The following is a 19,442-nucleotide window of genomic DNA, read 5'->3' as shown; positions in this document are numbered from 1 at the left end:
TAATCACAATAAAAGATTCTACCTTGTACCATGCCATATAGATAGATTAAACGCACTCGTTCAATACTTGGCTCAGTACTCCCAAATGTTTATTGGGTTATTGCCTATTATATAGCTCTCATAAGTTACATGAAGCAGCTTAAACACAGGAAAACTGAAAAATACTATGAATTTCTTATTTATCAAACAGAATACTTAGACAAAGGGACTGGCCTAAACTAATAACTTATTTTATAGTTACTGAATACATTTGGCAAGGATCAGTCTTTTTCAGAAGTTTCTAGATAGCAGTTTCCACTGTTTGCAAGACAATTACTCTTACTTCATCCAACTATTATTACTCTTTATCAGCATCAACCTCTGAGGGGGTTTCGTCATTTTTAACAGCAGCTGATTCTGATGGACCATCTTCAGTAGGCTTGGAAGATTCAGCATCATGGGGTGTTGATTCTGATGGTTCAGTCACTGGAACTTTCGTTTTAACAGTTCCAACTTTTACATACTTGGACATAAACTTGTATTCCCAGTCTTGCAAGGCCTCAAGCTCAAATGGGCCAAGACCAGAGATATCTCCTGTTAGATCTTTCTCGTCAAAAGACATTTTTGCCAAAGCTCTGCTAGCATCCTTCCCAGCAAATAGAGCATACGGTCCACCGGGTCCATAAAACATCCTGGTGGATTTTGAAAAGAAAAAATCAAATATAATATTCTTCGTAGCTAGCAAAACAAAATCAGGTATGCTTTGGGTTTTTCTGATGATAATAACCTTTCTTATTTTGACTAACAACAGATATACAAAGGAAAAACTTTGCAAGTTACACCTTTTCTTAGAGTTTGATTGTGCAATTCAAGCCTTTTCAAACCAATCATCCAAGCCAAAAACACAACAACAATAATATCCAACACGTTATCCAAATAGAAAATTGGCCCAATTTCACTGTATTATGGGATGAAAAAATGAGTTTTGAATCTTCTAATCCAGATTAACCTACTACCTAGATTACCCTTTCTTCCAGATTGTTGCATCACTCTATTGAAACCCAATATTCCTCCTTTAGTTTAACAGCTGAGCACTTACCTCTAAGTTTTATTTGACTATAGGTCAAGAATCTTAATCTACTATCAGAAGCTTACACAGTTTCATTTCTAAAACATGCGGCTTGGGATTAGTTAGTTGGTATTTAAGCTCTTCAATGATCAAAACGTATTCCATCTGTTTTTAAAGTTAACAAATCTGGTCTTCTTTTTAATTTGCTATTCAAATAGTTGGGGATATGTGATTAATTTCAGATATGAAGTAGTTTTAAAAGTTGAAGTTAAATTTTTTTGTGAAAACATAATCAAATCTGAAGGAAGTTGGATGTGAGATTAGGATTTGTTTCGTTTCATTTTTGGCCAAGTTTAATATTTTTGTTACTGAATTTTGGGTGAAATAAGGTTTAAGACTTTGCTGGGTTCAACTGTGATGTTGAGTGGAAAAGGAAAAATAGAATTTGAAGTAGAAAAGGAAAAATAGAATTTGAAGTAGAAAAGGAAAATTAGAATTTGAAGTAGAAATGAAAATGCCAAAGTGAAGTTATTTAAGGAGACAATTTCACTCACGCTAAAGACTTGTTTATGACAGACTAAATAGAGCAGCAAAAAAAATAAAGCAAGCAACTTAATGATAACTAGCGTGATTAGAATTAAATGAAAATTGACAAACAACACGCAACTTCCCAATAAGTCTTACCAAACTACTACTTAAAAAATAAGATGCATGTGTTGCCCTCCCTTTGCCACACCTGCCCACAATCCTCAATCAGAAACTTTCATGAATCAAACTGTAAAAAAATTTGAAATTTTAGCTAATTTAACGAGTTAGATTTATCAAGTTCATAATTTGATAAAGCAGTATTTCTATCAGGCCTAGGAACCCCCAAATCATAATTTCCAGATGAAACTAAATATATACACGTTCATTATTTCTAGAGAGAGAAACACTGCAGTGATAAATGATGATTGATAACCCTTGACACAATAACCACCTTGATCAATCTTTCAGATCACCAAAAACTAAAGAACATATGTATGAATACTATATTTTGCAACCTCTCGTTAAGATGCATGAGAACTACAGCTAAAGTCATTGGAAGATAGATACACACTGCATTCATAAAAAGACAGACACCCTTCTCAACAAACTGACAAAGAAAAAACAACTGTTTACTTGAACGGTGAGTGCAATGAAATGGGATGGAACCTATGTAGCACAGATAAGGATACAGACACTGACACGACACGGATACAGACACGGAGATCCGTATAATTTCTAAAATGTAGGATACGGGAACACGGATCTATTTATGTGCAAAAGTATGTTCCAAATTCTTTTGGGAGCAGTAAGATATTTTTCATGACTGGTTCAAAAGAATTTGTTCTTATTTTTATAATCATAATAAAAATTTATATAATAAATTTGAGTTTTTAGAAAGTTATTGTATTTATACCTTTTAAAATTATGTTAGAACCGTGCTAGAATTTTAAAAAATCCAACAAATATTTTTTTGAATTGAACACTTCACCGATAAGTATCCTACGAGTGTCGTACGAGTGTCGACACGGATACGTGTGTCCGACACGGATACGTCATTTAAGAAGAAGTGTCCGAGCCTCATAAGATGGAACAGAAAAAGGTTACCATTATAATGATTGGATATTTTTATGCTGGAACAAAATTAGTACTAGTTTATTGAAAGGGAACAAAATGAGGGATACTAGATGAAACAGAACAGAATACATTCCATCACATTCTATTCCATCAAATTTTAAGCAACCCAATGAATGGAACCAAGTATCATTCAATTCAGTTCTTTTTCACTCAATTTCATCCTTCTCCGTCAATATACACATATCCCCCAACTACAGAGTTGAAAGAGGAAAACTGAAATGAATGTCTCACTTTACATTTAGTGCATATTTGACTTTCAGTTGAGAAAGATGGAAAATTAGACAAAGTCACTTTCTCTCAAGAACATAAATTTGGTTAAATGTCATTATCAGTAAGCAATCCTTTTTCCACCCACCCACTTTTCCTCCTAATCAACGCAGACCCTAAGGCTAGATTAACAGAAGTGTCGACCAAGTGTTGAGAAGTGGAGGCCTAACAACGTATTTCAATACAACATTATTCAACTCCATACATACACATTCCCCATATTGAATCCCTCGATTTACCTTCCCACTCCTACCAAATGACAGCAAATATAGATAACAGCCTCATTATAAAATAATAGTAAATTGTAGTACACAACAGCGAATATTAGTTGCTAAAAGAGGGAACAATTACTTACAAAAGTAATCCAAACAAAAAGAAGGAAAACCATTGAAACGCATACTTGTCCAACAAAAACATGCATACAATTTGCTCAGGTGCGTTTGACGGTGTTCTCAAATTGGAAGTAGAGTTTTACCTTGATAATTTATGTTGAATTGTTAATATAAACCATTATTCCACGAATAAGCAAAATAAAACTCTGATTTTCACTAGAAGAAGCCTCTATAACCTATATTGACATTTATTGCGCCAATTATTAAGATAAACACAAATTTTACCAAGAAAGAAAAACAAAACTAAAAGCATATGTAGAACTGCATGTAAGATTTGTCCATTCCTGAAATACATATCTAAGAAAGAAAAAAAAAAACAGAAAACAAAAAATGCCTCCGTTGACCAAAAAAACGAAAACCCAGAACCCAAATACCCAGAAACAAAAAGAGTAAAAACCAAACACAAAAAGAACTACTAAAGGGGTCTTGTGTTACGCTGAGTGGGTGTCATGAGTCATTATTATACCAAACAAACGATAACCCAGAATCCAAAATCACAAAAAATCAAAAAGGGCAAGAATAAAAAACAAAAAAAAATGGTCTTATCACCCCTATACCTGCTCTGCGAAACATCATAGATCTGAGCCTTGATGGCCATGAGGAGGGGCTTCTCGGGGTCAGAGCCGTCGTAGGCCTTAAGTTCCTCTTCGGTGACCTCGCCGATCTGAACTGGGGGTCGCAAAGGCTCCATCTGGGGCTCGAAGTCGCGCGGGGCGTCGTGGCGGTGGTCGGAAGAGGGGAAGAGGCCGGAAACGACATAGTAGATGGCGAGAATGAGGGCGAGGAGGGTGAAGAAGGTGGCCGTAGAAAGGCCAGTGTAGGCAATTATGGCTTCATTCAGTGTCTCCCATAGTTGCAGAGCCATCTTCACTGGTTGTTGCTGCTGCTGCTGCACACTGTGTTTGAGTTTTGGTATGAGTGAAAATAATTAGGACAGAGAAGAGAAAGGATGAGAATTTTATGATCAGACAACACTATAGTTTTCTTTTCTACTCCCTGTCATGTGTCCTTTCCCACACTCTTTTTCTTATTCTTTTTTTAAATAGTATATTGATTAAAATAACAATTAGTTTTTTTAATTTTATTTAAACTTTTTTAATTTAGTAATTGAATACGTCTATGATTTTTTATAATTCTTATACATATTTATTAAAAGGAAAAATAACTTTTGTATAAAATTAATTTTTTTAGTGATTTATTCAACATTAATATAATTAATGTTATTTTTTCTTTTAATAATATATTATAGATATTCAACTACGTTAATCGTTAATAAAATTAATACTGTTGTAATAATTTATGTTTAATTAAATAATTTTATTTCATTTTTGTTAATTTTTTTACTTTTATAATATACCATTAGAGTACACTTTTTATGCTATGGTAAGAAAAATTATATCGAAAAAAGACTGTTAAATTTTTGTTCATATTCAAAAATCATAAATCTTGAAAATCATAGGTCTTTGGAACTATGGTTCCTATAAGTTTCTAAGTATTATTAAATTTTTTATGTATTATATAGAAAGAAGAAAAATTATGTTGTTTGTATTGAAACTATAATTGGTTAACTATCAACTAATTTAATGAAAATAACATTTTTTCAGTGAAAATTTTATTTTAAATAAGAAGAGTTAGACTTAAAAAAAAAGTTTTCCATTGACAAAAAAATCTATTTTTAAAAATATTATTATATGTGTTCTTATAACTTGTTCGAGACATTCCTATCGAATCACTTTTGTCTTCACCTCTTTAGATTTTCGAGAAGGTGGGTATTAGTAAAAATACTCTGGTGCTTAATGAAAGTCACTTTTATAGCTCCGTGTTGGAATCCATAGTAATCCCCTTCACCTTGAGGGGCTCCTTCTAATTTATATTGTTTAATTGAGTTTTTTCTGGACAAAAGGATTATCAAGGCCCAATGGTTGCTTAACCATGCTTTATAATCCCTAATGAGGATTAGCGCTCTTATTAGTTCGTTAGGATGCGAACACCGTCCTATCGTTAGACCGTCCGGTCATCCGACAACTCGAACGCTGTCGATCTGCCGTTGTTGTTACAAAATGGCCTTCACTTTCCCAGACAAGCTTTTGACTCTTTGTCGATTCACTTCATTGATCCTAGACATAACACTTGCCCCCAGGCTTGAGCTTTCTTGAGGAAGCGAAAAGTCTTAATTGTCGACAATGGTGGCCTCTGATTGGCTTTACCAAGGTCTTATCCGTGGTGTGCTGGATTCGCCATCAAATACTGCTCGTGTGACTGTTGGGTTATGAGTCCCGCCTATGCTACCATTGATGTGACAGCTAGCTGTCTTGTCATGTCTGAACTGTCATGAGATCTAAGTCGTTGTTCTTGTCTCGATCCAACGCTCGAGATTTGTGCAACGTTTCGATTTCTCTCTTTTTTCCAACACTATAAAAAAGGAGGTGGTCCCTTCCTTTCTATCAATGTTTTCCTCTTCTCAAATTCTGCTCTGAATAACTCCTCACCCTCCCACCCCCCTCACCCCGCTCAAGGTAACCTAACATGTCATCCTTTGCTTCTCATAGTTTTACCTTAAGAATGTCTAAGTTTGTCAGAATCATGCTAGCCCGTGAAGTTCTCCATCTCTCAGAGACCTATTCGGTTAGTTCTGAGAGTTATTCGGAGTCTTCTCGCGTTAGCGGTAATGTCACCGTTAGTGATATTGTCGAGGACTCTCGTCTTTTAGTTGATCCTGTTGAAGATAGGAGCTTTGATGTATCAAATCCACATGAAGCATGAAGTTGTGTTGCTTTCTGGGTTTGGGTTTAGATTAAGCTGTTTAGAATCTTTGTTAAAATCAGTCCTTGATTCCTTCACAAAGGTTGATCAATCAGTTTTAAAAGAAACAAAGTGTTTTCCATGCAAAGGGAAAACAACCGGTTGAATTGACGAGACAATCGGTTGTTTGTAACTTAGCTGGAAATGAGGTTTTGAAACAATTTTTCAATTGGTTATGTAACTACCTGACCCGTTCAATCAGTCAAATCGTGATTTCAACCAGTTAAATGAGTGCTTTTATAACAGTTTTTTGAAAACCTATTTTAACTGTTTTAAATGAGAACAAAATTGATTTGACTCTGTTATGTTGCCTTAAACGGCTAGATTTCAAATGCTATAAATATAGCTTTCTTTCAAATGTTTTAATATACAAGTTTAACACAATATTGTGGAATCAATAGAGAGTTTAAAGATTCACTTTTTGAAAGAAGTTTTTCAAAGTTTAGCAAGATTGTTGTTAAAGCTTTGCTCTGGTGCAAGAACTGATCATAAGGCTTCTGGTTTTCTAATTCCAAGTGTTTTTTATTCTTGCTTAGTTTTCTATATTTGTACTTTGATAAACCTATGTAAGTGTTGGTAAAATCCTGTAAAGTCAGTGGGATTTTCGCTTGAGGTGTGAAGTGTTACAAAGGGGGTGAGTAGGCTTTGTTGTCATAATCAACCGGTTATTTCATATTTCAACTGGTTGATATTCATGCTTTACAATGAATGCAAGATTCAACAGATTCTAAACAAAGAACATTCCTAAAGCATCCCAAGGATTTGTCTCCATCAAATAGGGGGAGATTGTTAAAGATGAGAGCTTTGATGTATCAAATCCACATGAAGCCTAAAGCTGTGCTGCTTTTTGGGTTTGGGTTTAGATTAAGCTATTTAGAATCTTTGTTAAAATCATTCATTGATTCCTTCACAAAGGTTGATCAATCAGTTTTAAAACAAACAAAGTGTTTTTCCATCCAAAGGAAAAACAACCGGTTGAATTGTCGAGACAATCGGTTGTTTGTCACTTAGCTGGAAATGAGGTTTTGAAACTGTTTTTTGAATTGGTTATGTAACTACCTGACCCATTCAACCGGTTAAATCGTGGTTTCAACCAATTAAATGAGTGCTTTCATAACATTTTTTTGAAAACCTGTTTTAACTGTTTTAAATGAGAACAAAACTGATTTGACTATGTTATGTTGCCTTAAACGGCTAGATTTCAAATGCTATAAATATAACCTTCTTTCAAATGTTTTAATATACAAGTTTAACACAATATTGTGGAATCAAGAGAGAGTTTAAAGATTCACTTTTTTAAAGAAGTTTTTCAAAGTTTAGCAAGATTGATGTTAAAGCTTTGCTTTGGTGCAAGAACTGATCATAAGGCTTTTGGTTTTCTAATTCCAGGTGTTTTCTATTCTTGCTTAGTTTTCTATATTTGTACTTTGATAAACCTATGTAAGTGTTGGTAAAATCCTGTAAAGCCAATGGGATTTTGGCTTGAGGTGTGAAGTGTTACAAAGGGGATGAGTAGGCTTTGTGGGATTCAAAGTCACCTCTTTGTGGTGTGTTGTTGTAATATGTGATTGATTACATAGTGGAATACTCAGAGGTTGTTCTGAGGACTGGATGTAGCTCAGGGTTGAGTGAACCAGTATAATTTGATTGTGTGAATCTCTCTATCTCTCTCTATTATAATATGTTTGATATTTGCTTGCTGTCATAATCAACCGGTTATTTCATATTTCAACTGGTTGATATTCATGCTTTACAAAGTGCTTATACTTGCTTTTGTCTCTATAATATAAACAATCGGTTATATCGTAATTTTAATCAATTGTTTTACTGATAACAGTTTTATTAGCTTATTTCTTTTGGGTTCTCTAATTCTTATTTCTATAATTCATTAAAGAAATTCATTCTTAGTCATTATTTGTGAAAACCTTTCATAAACAATTCACCCCCTATTATTTAGCCCTATAATTCTAACAGATCCTCCTATCGGCGCCACCGAGCGGGATACCCCTCCTACCCAAGCTGTTGGATAGTGGGTAGACTTTAATGTCCGATCGATTTGGCACAACTACCTCCCCAAAGTCATTTAGTGTTAGCATAGATATGTTAGATCTGGAAGCACCGGATGGGGCCATTTCCCTGTGCCCGTGCTTGTCGTCCAATGTTGTATGTTTAGGTAGGGACTCGGAAATAGGTGATTATTTTTTCTTTTACTCGTGCTTAATAACTGACGTCCATGTTCGTTTTTCTTTGGACGAGTTTTCCATAGGGATATTACGGTCTTTAAATGTAGCGTGATCACAACTCCATCTGAATAGTTGGGCCTATATCTAGGCTTTTTTGTTGTTGTGTATGTCCCCTTATTTAAGACCCACTCCTCAAGCTTTTTTACAAATGTATAGTACCCGACGGGGCAACCGAGTAGGGTGGTTGTCCTTGATTGGCTAGTTGAGGTTGTGCCTGTTAGTTCCCTTTACCTCTTCATACTTTAAGGGGAGTTTTTTCAAAGTTGTGGTAGGGGAGGAGGGTCGTCACCTTTTTTTTATGGTGATTCTCTTCAGTTTCCCTTCTACTGAACTCGTGAACTGGCACACTTCTGCACATGGCCAAGGTCGTCATTAACTCGGGAAGACTTGGAAACCTTATCCATTTTGGACAAGCTTCCTCGAAAGCTCCCTACTCGGCAGCTTCTACGAGTCTTCTTGTCGCCTACTCAACTGGCTCAACTGGCTGACGTTGAGGGTATGCTTTCGTTTTGTCTCTATCTTGGATAGTTGTTAACTTTGTGTTTTTTGCAGTGGTAATGACGTTCGCAACTCCAAAAGAGGGAAAACTCTTTTATAAAGAGCTTATGCGACAGAGACGGGATGAAACCGGTAAGACGCCGCCAGCTCAAGCAAAATTAGTTGAACTGTTAAGGGTGGTTTCGGCCAGTGATACTAATCTGCCTCTGAATTCTCCAAAGAAGACTCAACGGGATAAAGAGCATAAGAAGTCCTTTCTCTACCGTTCCGACCGTTCCTCTCCATGGAAGTCTCCTAAGAGGCATCATATTGAAGCGGAGTCGAGTTCGGTTCAAGGTTTTCTCAGTCACGATCTATACATGGTCGATAAACTTTCAATTTCCATAAGTTCGATCGAGAAAAATCATTTCATGGGAGCCAAGCCCTTAGAGTTGGCTGACTCGCTTCTTAAGTTAAGTGCTCGAGCCTTCATCCTCAGTAGGAGAGTGAGCACGGTGATCAAAGACCAGAAGGGTGCTGACGTAGAAAGCATGAAAGCCTAGTTGGTGGAGTCGGCATCCTCCCTACAATGCGCCCTTGAAGCCAATAATAACTTGGTTCAAAAGAACAAGGATTTAGCCGCTGACTAGTTAAGGAGAGGGAAATGTTGGTTGAAAACGAAAATCTTAAGAAGAACATGATCGAAATGATCGTGACTTCCCTAGCTGAACAGGAGAAAGTCGGGCAGTTGTAGGCAGCTCTACATAAGGTGGGTGAGGACCTACGATGTGCTCAAGACTTCGTCATTTAGCAACATGAGCTCGGCTTCAATAAAGCCATGGAGCAAGCCGCACACTTCTATGGCATCCCTCTTAACCAAGGGAAGTGTGATGTCAATAAAGACTTCTACAAGGGTGACCTCATGTTCGTTGCCGACATTCCTGACAACGATGGCGAGGAAGAAACTACCTGTCATGCCACTCTCGGGCTTGATGGTGCGATGATGAAGTTTGATGATTAATAGTGCTAGCCGATACCAGTCTGCTTGTGTTTCTTTTTGTAGTGATGGTTAAATGTTGACGACTTTTGTTGGTAGCTTTTTTTATCTTATTGTCGTTTTAATTGGCTTTTTGTAATCATCCCTGACATTTTACTATCGCCTTTACGACTTTTGCTAACGGTTTATAATTTGATCGTTGACCTTTCATTATCTCTTTTAAGCGTCTCCTTTTTGTTTATATGAGACATATGCTTGGCGTTTTGTTTTCTTTCCTATTGCTTTTGACTTGGGACGTTATCGTGGGTTTTCGGTGTTTGTTTGTTTATTTATCTTTACAGCATTAACTCGTTATTGGCGTTTGTATGTTTGCTTTTCTTTATAGTAATTAGTTATCGATGCTTGTATGTTTGCTTCTATTTTTGGTAATTTTTCTGATTTTTGAGGGATCGATGTTTTCGGGATTCTTCCTCTTTAATAGTAGGGATCCATTTTTGGATTCTTCCTTAACCAGTAAGTTTCGTGAGAGTCATTTGGTGCCTCGTTAAAACCCCTCCAGTTGAGCATTTATACTTATCAAGTGTTGGGAGTGGGAAAAAGAGTATAACTTTTACAAAATTTTAACTAATGTAGAATTTTAAATGGGTCAAATTCCATGTCCTCGGAATTCTCTGCCCGCCAAGGGTCTCTAGCCGATATGCCCCGTTGTTAAAACTCTCGGTCACCGTGAAAGGTCATTCCCAGTTGGTAACGAATTTTCCTCCAGCCCTACTTTTCCGCGCGTTTCCTATCATTCTCCAAACAAGGTCTCCGACTACGAAAGCTTTCGACTTTGTCTTCATGTTGTATCTTTGGGCAACTCTCCTCTTGCATGCTTATTATTGCACCTTGGCTTTGTCCCTTAGCTCTTGGAGTGAATCAAGTTTTGTTCGCATGCACTCCTCGTTTAGTTGGAGATCGGTTAATCGTCTTCGTATCGTGGATTCGCCCACCTTTACGGGGAACATTGCATATGTCCCATATGTCAAATTATACAGAGTTTCCCCGGTGGCCGAATGAGGACTGCACCTGTATGCCCATAGAACCTTCAATAACTCCTCGCCCCATCTTCCTTTAGCGATACCCAGTCGCTTCTTCAGCTTGGTCAGAATGATTTTATTGGCGGTTCTGCTTGTCCATTAGTTTAGGGGTGTTCCACCGACGTGACTTTATGTGTGATGGCTAACTCCGTTAGGAAACTTCCAAGCTTCTTATCGGTGAATTGTCAGTCATTATTCGTGATGATTATGTGCAGTATCCCAAACCGACAAATAATGTTCTTCTAAATGAATTGTTGCACTTGTGTGGTCGTGATTCGTGCTAACGGTTCAGTCTCTATCCACTTCATGGAGTAGTCCACGGGCATCGTCTTGCCGTTAGACCGTCTAGTCATCTGGCAACTCAGACACTATTGATCTACCAATATTGTTACATAATGGCCTTCACCTACCTAATTAAGCTTTTGACTCTTTGTCGATTCACTTCATCGATCCTAGACATAACAATATGTAACGTTATCTTTTTAGGATAAACATGTTTCCTAGATTCATACATTTAGAAAAACTCTCCTCTATAAAAAAAAATACCCTTATAATTAATTCAAAATAAACATAAATATAAAATTTAAAATAGTTATTTATATAACAAATATTTTAAAAGATCAAGAAAGCATGGTATGATTATGGTACATTATGAAGTTCGAAAATCCCTCTTAAATTCAGAAAATATTTATTGAATTTATGACAATTCTAATATGGTTCTAATACAATTTAAAAAAAACTACATTAATTTTCTAAAAGTTTAAATTTATTATATAAATTTTTATTATAATTATAAAAATAAAAAACAAATTCTTTTGAATTAACCATCATAAACATTATACTCATAATTATTGTATCAATTTATATAATTTATAATTATATAATATATAAATGTATCAATTTATATAATTTATAATTATATAATATATAAATATGTATATTCATATCTTATATTTTAAAAATCATACCTATTTTCATATATATTTTCGTGTTGTATTAGTGTTGCTGTGAGTCTCTTACCTACATAAATGATAGACAACATGCATCTGAAACCGTTGGATAAACTCGAGTTCGCGTTTCGAATTTTAAAATCTTAAATGTATAAAACCCTTCCTCTGTTTCCCTCTCACTGAAAAAGTTTCTTTCTTTCTCTCTCACCAACGTTCAATCTCATTCTCCATTCCAATGGGCGTGAAGAACTTGTGGGACCTGCTGGAATCTTGCAAGAAAAGGGTTCCCCTTCACCATCTACAGTGTGTTCAATTTCCTCAAAATTCCGTTCTTTCCCTCTGAACAGTGTTCGAAGTTGACGCGGGTCTTTGTTGTGTTGGTCAGGAATAAGAGGGTGTGCGTGGACCTGTCGTGCTGGGTGGTGCAGCTTCACAGCGTGAGCAAGTCCCAAGCTTGCGTAAAGGATAACGTGTACCTCAGAGGGCTCTTTCACCGAATCAGGGCACTAATTGCGCTCAATTGCAGCATCGTCTTCGTCGCAGGTTTAACAATTTCTGTATTTTCAGAGTGGAGGGATTTCGTTTTTAAAGGGTAAAACACCATATAGGTACTGAAAATGTATGACATTATCACATCCTAAAAGTAAGATTTAAAAAAAAAGTCCAAAAATAATTTTTTAACCACTTAAGTTCAAAATTCAATAAAATTCTTTGATTTAAGTAAGAATTTTAACATGTTTATGCTCAAATGACCGAACAAGTAATTAAGCTTAGAAACTTATTTGACATCTTGGAGTTTATTTTGAATTTTCTTAGTTTCAACTATCAATGTGATGAAGATTTACACATTCAGGAACCAAATAGCGTTTTATCCTCTTTTCTAAAAAAATAGGTTTTTTTTTTTCTTGTTGATTTAACTACAGTTCTTTCATTCTGCTTATTTGCCTTTTGAATGTGTTTGCATTTACATTATTCCTGCACATTCCATCCCAATGACTAAGCTTTGATGTCCTGTAGATGGATCAATTCCTGCCATAAAATTATCAACCTATAGGCGTCGCTTAAATGTTGGAAAGGAGGTTGGTGGTGGTTCTCTCAACTTTCTTTTCTGTACTTTGACGTATTGTTTATACTTTTCTAACTATCTTTGTACTAAATTTAGTTAATAATAATGATGCAGGTAGCAAAAAGCGAAACAAACTTACAGAAAGTGACTTCGTTACGGAGAAACATGGGGTCTGAGTTTTCTTGCATGATTAAAGAGGCTAAAATTTTGGGAATGGCTCTTGGAATTTCTTGTTTGAATGGGTAATATATAATAGAATTGATGTTAGGTTCAGCTTTTGTTTTAAAGGACGCTCTCATATGGTGTCTGGTAATTGTTAGTATTAAATATATTTTACTAAAGAGTCTATACTCATGTTTATTAATGGATGTTTGAATGTTTCTGCTCTCTTTCTTTCATTTATTAGTTGATTGAAAAAGTTGCACTGCTGGATAATAAAGAAGTTGCTGCTCAATTTGAACTAATACTATCTTGCTCTTTTCTAAATTCAGTATTGAAGAAGCTGAAGCTCAGTGTGCTTTGTTGAATTTTGAATCATTATGTGTAAGCACTGTGTATTATCTATCTTCTATTCCTTTTCTGTCCACATTGTAATTTCTGATTTAATTGGATGCTTATGCTATTGTTGTCAGCTAATATATCATGATTGTTGTCTGTCATTCATAATAATTATGGTAGGATGGATGTTTCAGTCTAGATTCAGACATTTTCCTTTTTGGTGCAAGGACAGTGTATAGGGATATCTGCCTTGGTGAGTAGGTCACCTTGTTTTATTACTGGAGGATTTTTTTTATATTAATTATGTTTTCATATAACTAATGAGTAGTTGTTTGTTGATGATTTAGGAGATGGTGGATATGTCGTTTGTTATGAGATGACAGATATTGAAAGAAAACTTGGGCTTGGAAGGGACTCATTGGTAACTAACCACTGACTTTTCATCATACTCATGAACCACAATGTTTACTTGCTTTATTTTTCTTATTTTATTTTTTAATAGAGGATCTTTCATTGTTCAGTGCTGTTCAATACAATTCAGTTAGATTTATGCATGTGAAGGGGCCCACATGAGAGAGTTAGGTCCATGAATTATACGTTAAAATATATTTTATGGTTAGCTCCATCAAGGGAACACTAATTGGAAATCCTGTTAAAACAGATGTTACCCTTTGAAGCATAATTGACTTTCAATTGTTTGAATTGGAAATGGTTTTCCATGCCTCGTGTTGAAGATAGAATTTTTACATGCTTTTCTGTGATTATTTTTGTTGTGTTTTCTCCCACCCTTCTCCTCCCTACATGTTTTGATGATCTAATAATAAAAATAGTTATATTTGTGTCTTATTCAATAAGTAAGAATGCCAATCCTTTCTCTCTCTCTCTCTCTCTATCTATCTATCTATATATATGTTTATTCAAGGATATTGTGTTATTTTATGGTGCAAATCAGTAACTGAGTTGTGATCTTCAGATTGCTCTTTCCTTGCTTCTTGGCAGTGACTATTATCAAGGGGTTCATGGTCTGGGTCCAGTAAGTCTTGAAATCTGCCTCTAATGGTCTTTCCTTTTCGTACTTTCACTTGTTGTATAACAGAGCCAGAGGTTACATATGTTTACATCTGGTATGCCTATGCCTTTGCTTATTTTTTCCATGGCTGTAGGAGTCGGCTTGTGAGATAGTCAAATCAATTGGGGACCAATTTGTTCTTAAAAAATTTGCTTCTGAAGGACTTGGATGGGTGAAAAAAAGAAGAGGTATACCTTCTAATATGTCGCATTCTAATTTGATAATCTTCATGTTATACAACTGTTACTTTTGTCAGTTTTTTTGCAATATATTTAGTTGTAATAATTTTGCATGTAACTCAAAATTTACAATGTATTGTCCTGTCTGCATCAACTTGTATACAAAGCATGGCATGACTTACAATTAATTGTCAAATGGAGGATTTGCCATTGAACTTTGTATCTTGCTTTTCTATCTTTTGTACATACAGGCGGCAAGAATGATTTAGGGCGGGATGATAACATTTTAGAAGTAATTAATGCTTATATGAAGCCAAAATGTCACTCTGCAGATTCAGATATTGTGCACAAGTAGGTCTATCTTTTTTAGTTGATTGTTTCCAACTCCTAAAGATTGATTCTCTGTACAGATTGAAATATAGTCAATACACTCACCATGCTGAAAATGTGAAAACGGAGTCAATTGACCTTGGATTTTTAATGCATCTCATACTTCTTCTGTTATGGTTCTTAACATTAATTATTCAACAGGTATAAACATCAATTTCTGAAAACTGAAATGAAGTTCATTTGAAACAGTTATAGATATCAAGCGATTAAGCTTCTGTGATTCTTACATGGAATTTTTTTATGTAATCTGAAAAGTTAGATCTGGAATATAAATTGTACAACATTGTTGTAGCTTACTTAAATTTTTTTTATTCATCTCTATAGGGCTCTTGCTCAATATACGTTTCAACGTACTAGACTCCAGCAGCTATGTGCTGAATTCTTTCTGTGGCCTTCGGATAAAACAGGTTCTCATCTACTTTGACGCACTTGTTCTTATAGATCAACAATACATACCTCCAATTGAATAATTAATAATTGGTAAAACATCTTAAACATATAAGTTATTTTGTGGTTTGGGTTTACATTTAACTTTTCGTTGTTCATGTAATGAACAGGGTTTACATTTAATCCTTATATGGGATTATAAAACTTGAGCTGTGCTTTGTCTGGACTATTTTGTGATGCTAATTGACGTTTATTTCATTAAATAGATGGGTATATTCTTCCAAGTATAGCTGAAAGAGATTTACGACGATTTGCCAATTTGCGTTTAACTTCATCTCGAGTTGGACTGAACCTTCCTTTAGATGAGGTAATGCTAACCCTTTGCTCTACCAAATTAATATTTCATTACAGTCCAAGCTCATGTGAAAAGTTCTAAAATTTTAAACATTATTTTAAACTAAAAGAGTGACTGCTCATGCTTAGAATTACTTGCCATTTGGATAACTGATGTTCCCTTTCACTTGTTCATTATTTAAGATCAAAACAGTCCATTTGATCAAGTAATGTAAGTATGCCAACATTTTCTATTTTGTTATTATAGCAACAATCATTGATTTACTGCATTCAGTGTGTCATCAATTAACAGGGAAATGTGCTTAATCATCGTGTTTCTGAAGTACCATTAGAGTTAATAGTGAAAATAAATTGTGTCACCAGGCTCCTTTTTCCTGAACCAGGATATGTATATCTATGAATCTAATGTATATTATATCCCACCACAGATCCCTGTAAAGTGTCCTGTCTCAGAAATCATCAAGAGCCGAAAAGTTCAAGGGAGAGAATGCTATGAGGTTTCTTGGGAAGGAATGGTGGATGGACTTGAAACTTCAATAGTACCTGCAGATCTTATAGAAAGGTAATGCAAACGACATGACTGATGAACTATCTTTATTCCCTAAAACACAGTGAGGATGTTTTATCTTATTCTTATCAAATTTATTTCTTGCTTGTTTTTTGCTTGCAACTTGAGCTATTAGTGTCTTTTTGAACTATTCAAATTCAACTAGGATGGTGTGCATTCTTTTAGGGCGTCTTTCATCATTGTTTCATTATTAACCATCTACAGTGCCTGCCCTGAGAAGATTTTGGAGTTTGAGGAAAGAAAGGCTCAAAAGAAGAAACAAAATATTCAGAAAAGAAGACCAAAGAAAAAGGAAACTAATTCATCTCTTGCCGAGCTTGATCTAAAACTTCAGAACTTGTTGCTTGATAATAATTTGAGAGACCAAGCCAACTTCAATGCCTCTGATTCTTCAGAAAGGATATCAAGGATTACAACTCCTGTGGCTGAAGCTGATCTTAATACCCAAGATTTGTTGCATCTATCACATGACATAGAACACACTGGGTTGATTCATGATACTAGCAACATATATAGTAGCAATAAGGTGGTTTCCACTATTGGTAAAAATGAGATCATAGATCTTCTGAGCCCTTCCCCACCTAAGAAATTCAATTTTTCCTCAAAATGTGAGCAATCAAGTGACCAAAACATCGAAGTGATTAATTTGAGTGATTCAGAAAATGACGTGTCTGTTGAACACAAGCAGAAAGCCAAGGAACTGAGATTGTTCTTAGCTAGTATTAGGAATGAAATTCATTGAATTGCAACATAAATGTAACATAAAAGTAGGTTTTGTTAGTGTTATTGACAAGAGACATGACCAATAATAGTTTTATCTAATGAGATTGAGTTAGATTGTAAGTAGGCATGAAAAAATAGGTATAGTCTAAGTTAATCCATCTGGTCACAAATAGAACCGAATGTAGGTACAATTGTTATTTTTATATTATGAATCAAATATTAAAATTGTTTTATTAAAAATAAAATAAAATAACTATAATTTAAAATATTTTAATTTCTGTATTGTGTTTGAAGGATTTACATATATAATAAAGTTATAATTTAAACGTTAGAAGTCGTAATTATTGATTGTAATTGAATAATTTAATACGTAAAAGAAACAATATTTTTAAAATATTTAATTAGTCAGTTAGGGTTTAAAAATTATGTGCAAAATATATTTATTTATATAGATCATATAAGAATTTAAATATCACTACAAGAAATAACGATGACAGGAGTTTCTAAAAAGGCGATGCAAAGAGCAAAAAAGAGACAATACATGAGACTAGTGTAGGCTTAGTGTCTCAATAGAAATGAAAGCTAATCTTTTGGTGACTATATATTAGAGACGACCTCCAATAGGACACAAATTTACAAGGTAGTGTTGGCTAAGTCTACATAAAGAAAAATATATTATTTAATTATAACGTAGGTTTAGAGGATACTAAAATGAATATAAAATTAAATAATTATTAATAATGAACTTTAAACTTAACTCAACCTCATAAAATCGGTTTATAAGGTGAGGTTTGCATTCACTTATATGTGTGAAACTATAGTAGGTGACCTGATAAGCCTAACAACCAATTGTTAGGATAGACTCGAAATGATTCTGATACCGTATTAAGAAGTTGACTTTAAGCCTAACTCGACCTCATAAAATTAGCTTATAAGATGAGGTTTGCACCCACTTATATACTATAAAATGTCTTAATCTCTAGTAAATGTGGGATCTCTAACAATAATTAAACTTAGCGTCGCCATTAGGGACACTACATGAAAAAGCAAATGTGAGTAAATTATCGCCATTGGGAACACTACCTGAGAAACAAATATTAGTGTCGCCTAAACCTATGCTAAATGTAATAAAATATTAACTTGTATTCACTTTGTGTTTCCATTATGGACGCAATATCATTTTGCAACTTATTTTTTTGATTGCATCTACTTTATGTCTTCATTCTAGACGCTAAGTTATTATTATTATTATTTTAATAATTTTTAACTTGCATAACTTTGTGTCTCCATTGTAGACTCAATTTTATTCCGTCACTTAATTTTTTTCATTGCATCTATTTTGTGTCTCCATTCTAAACACTAACTTATTATTATTATTTTAATAATTTTAGTGTAAGTTAAAAGGTCTCCATTGTGGACACAATATTTGACATTTATTTTTGTGTCTAAGTTGAGTAGATTTCCCCTTAATTACTTTTTTATAGTCCTATATTTTGTTGAGAGTTGAAATAAATTTTTCTTCTAGTGAATATGTTTGCCGTTTTCTTTCATTAGAATTTAAATCATGTTCGCTTTCCAGTAACTCAATAATTCGGTTTGAGTGTTTAAAAAGAAAATACAGTTTTCTTACATTTTTTTTTGTCATCATCAAATCTGTTATTTAAGAATATTTTATTTAAAGTAATAGAATTTAAATTTTATAAAAAATAAAAAATGAAAATTCTCTATCAGCTTTAAGTTAACTTTTATTAGATAAAATTGTGTGTTGTGATTATAAGTTTTCATTCAATGAAAATTCATTAATATAGACTATTTAAAATATAAAAAAAACTTAATACTAATAAATTTTAAAATTGTGTGTTGTGATTATAAGTTTGGATTCAATGAAAATTCATAATATATAACGACTATTTAAAAAATAAACAAAACATTAATACTAATAAATTTCACATTGTGAAATAAGATGTCACAAAAATCTTTATTACCATATCATTCACTTCAAGTTGATTTACAACATTTTATTGCGAGATTTATAACTTAAGAAGAAGAGTAATACGTAATAAAGTAAAAGAAGAATAGAAAAACTGTTAATAAAGATTTGATTTTTTTTTAGTATGTATTATTAAAAGTTGCTTACCAATAGTATTTTTCATACATTTTGATAGAAAGGTAAATATTGTATCTTCGTTCTGGTGTTGATGTCTCCTCTTTGCTTCATCCTGCTAACAACTATTACATTGTATATGCTCAATAACATATACATTGAGATTTCACTTTAATATCTTTTTAAA

At 34.1% G+C, this 19,442-nt stretch overlaps 2 protein-coding genes across 6 annotated transcripts; one reads left to right on the top strand and one right to left on the bottom strand.

Annotated features, from left to right (window-relative positions):
• Positions 1-4,394, bottom strand: LOC137837647 (membrane steroid-binding protein 2-like). The gene is made up of 2 exons (XM_068646724.1): positions 3,927-4,394; positions 1-671 (listed from the first exon to the last, which is right to left on the bottom strand). Exons 1-2 carry the CDS (start codon positions 4,232-4,234, stop codon positions 338-340), a joined length of 642 nt encoding a protein of 213 aa, XP_068502825.1. The 5' UTR covers positions 4,235-4,394; the 3' UTR covers positions 1-337.
• A 7,632-nt stretch (positions 4,395-12,026) lies between these two features.
• On the top strand, positions 12,027-17,253 carry LOC137837646 (single-strand DNA endonuclease 1). Of its 5 annotated transcripts, none has more exons than XM_068646720.1 (14): positions 12,027-12,220; positions 12,303-12,460; positions 12,935-13,000; positions 13,102-13,225; positions 13,475-13,526; positions 13,662-13,734; positions 13,829-13,902; positions 14,455-14,514; positions 14,645-14,738; positions 14,981-15,080; positions 15,444-15,526; positions 15,773-15,873; positions 16,289-16,422; positions 16,633-17,253. In XM_068646720.1, the coding sequence occupies exons 1-14, from the start codon at positions 12,153-12,155 to the stop codon at positions 17,168-17,170; spliced, it is 1,725 nt and encodes a 574-aa protein (XP_068502821.1). In that variant the 5' UTR covers positions 12,027-12,152; the 3' UTR covers positions 17,171-17,253. The 5 variants fall into 5 exon arrangements, with proteins under 5 accessions (XP_068502821.1, XP_068502820.1, XP_068502822.1 ...); XM_068646719.1 differs by having other exon boundaries at positions 12,037-12,220; positions 12,935-12,996; positions 13,098-13,225; XM_068646721.1 differs by having other exon boundaries at positions 12,077-12,200; positions 12,935-12,996; positions 13,098-13,225.
• Positions 17,254-19,442: the final 2,189 nt, after the last annotated feature.

Source organism: Phaseolus vulgaris, chromosome 4 (assembly GCF_000499845.2).
Source record: "Phaseolus vulgaris cultivar G19833 chromosome 4, P. vulgaris v2.0, whole genome shotgun sequence".
NCBI lineage: Eukaryota > Viridiplantae > Streptophyta > Magnoliopsida > Fabales > Fabaceae > Phaseolus > Phaseolus vulgaris.
This window is presented reverse-complemented; position numbering and strand designations above follow the sequence as displayed.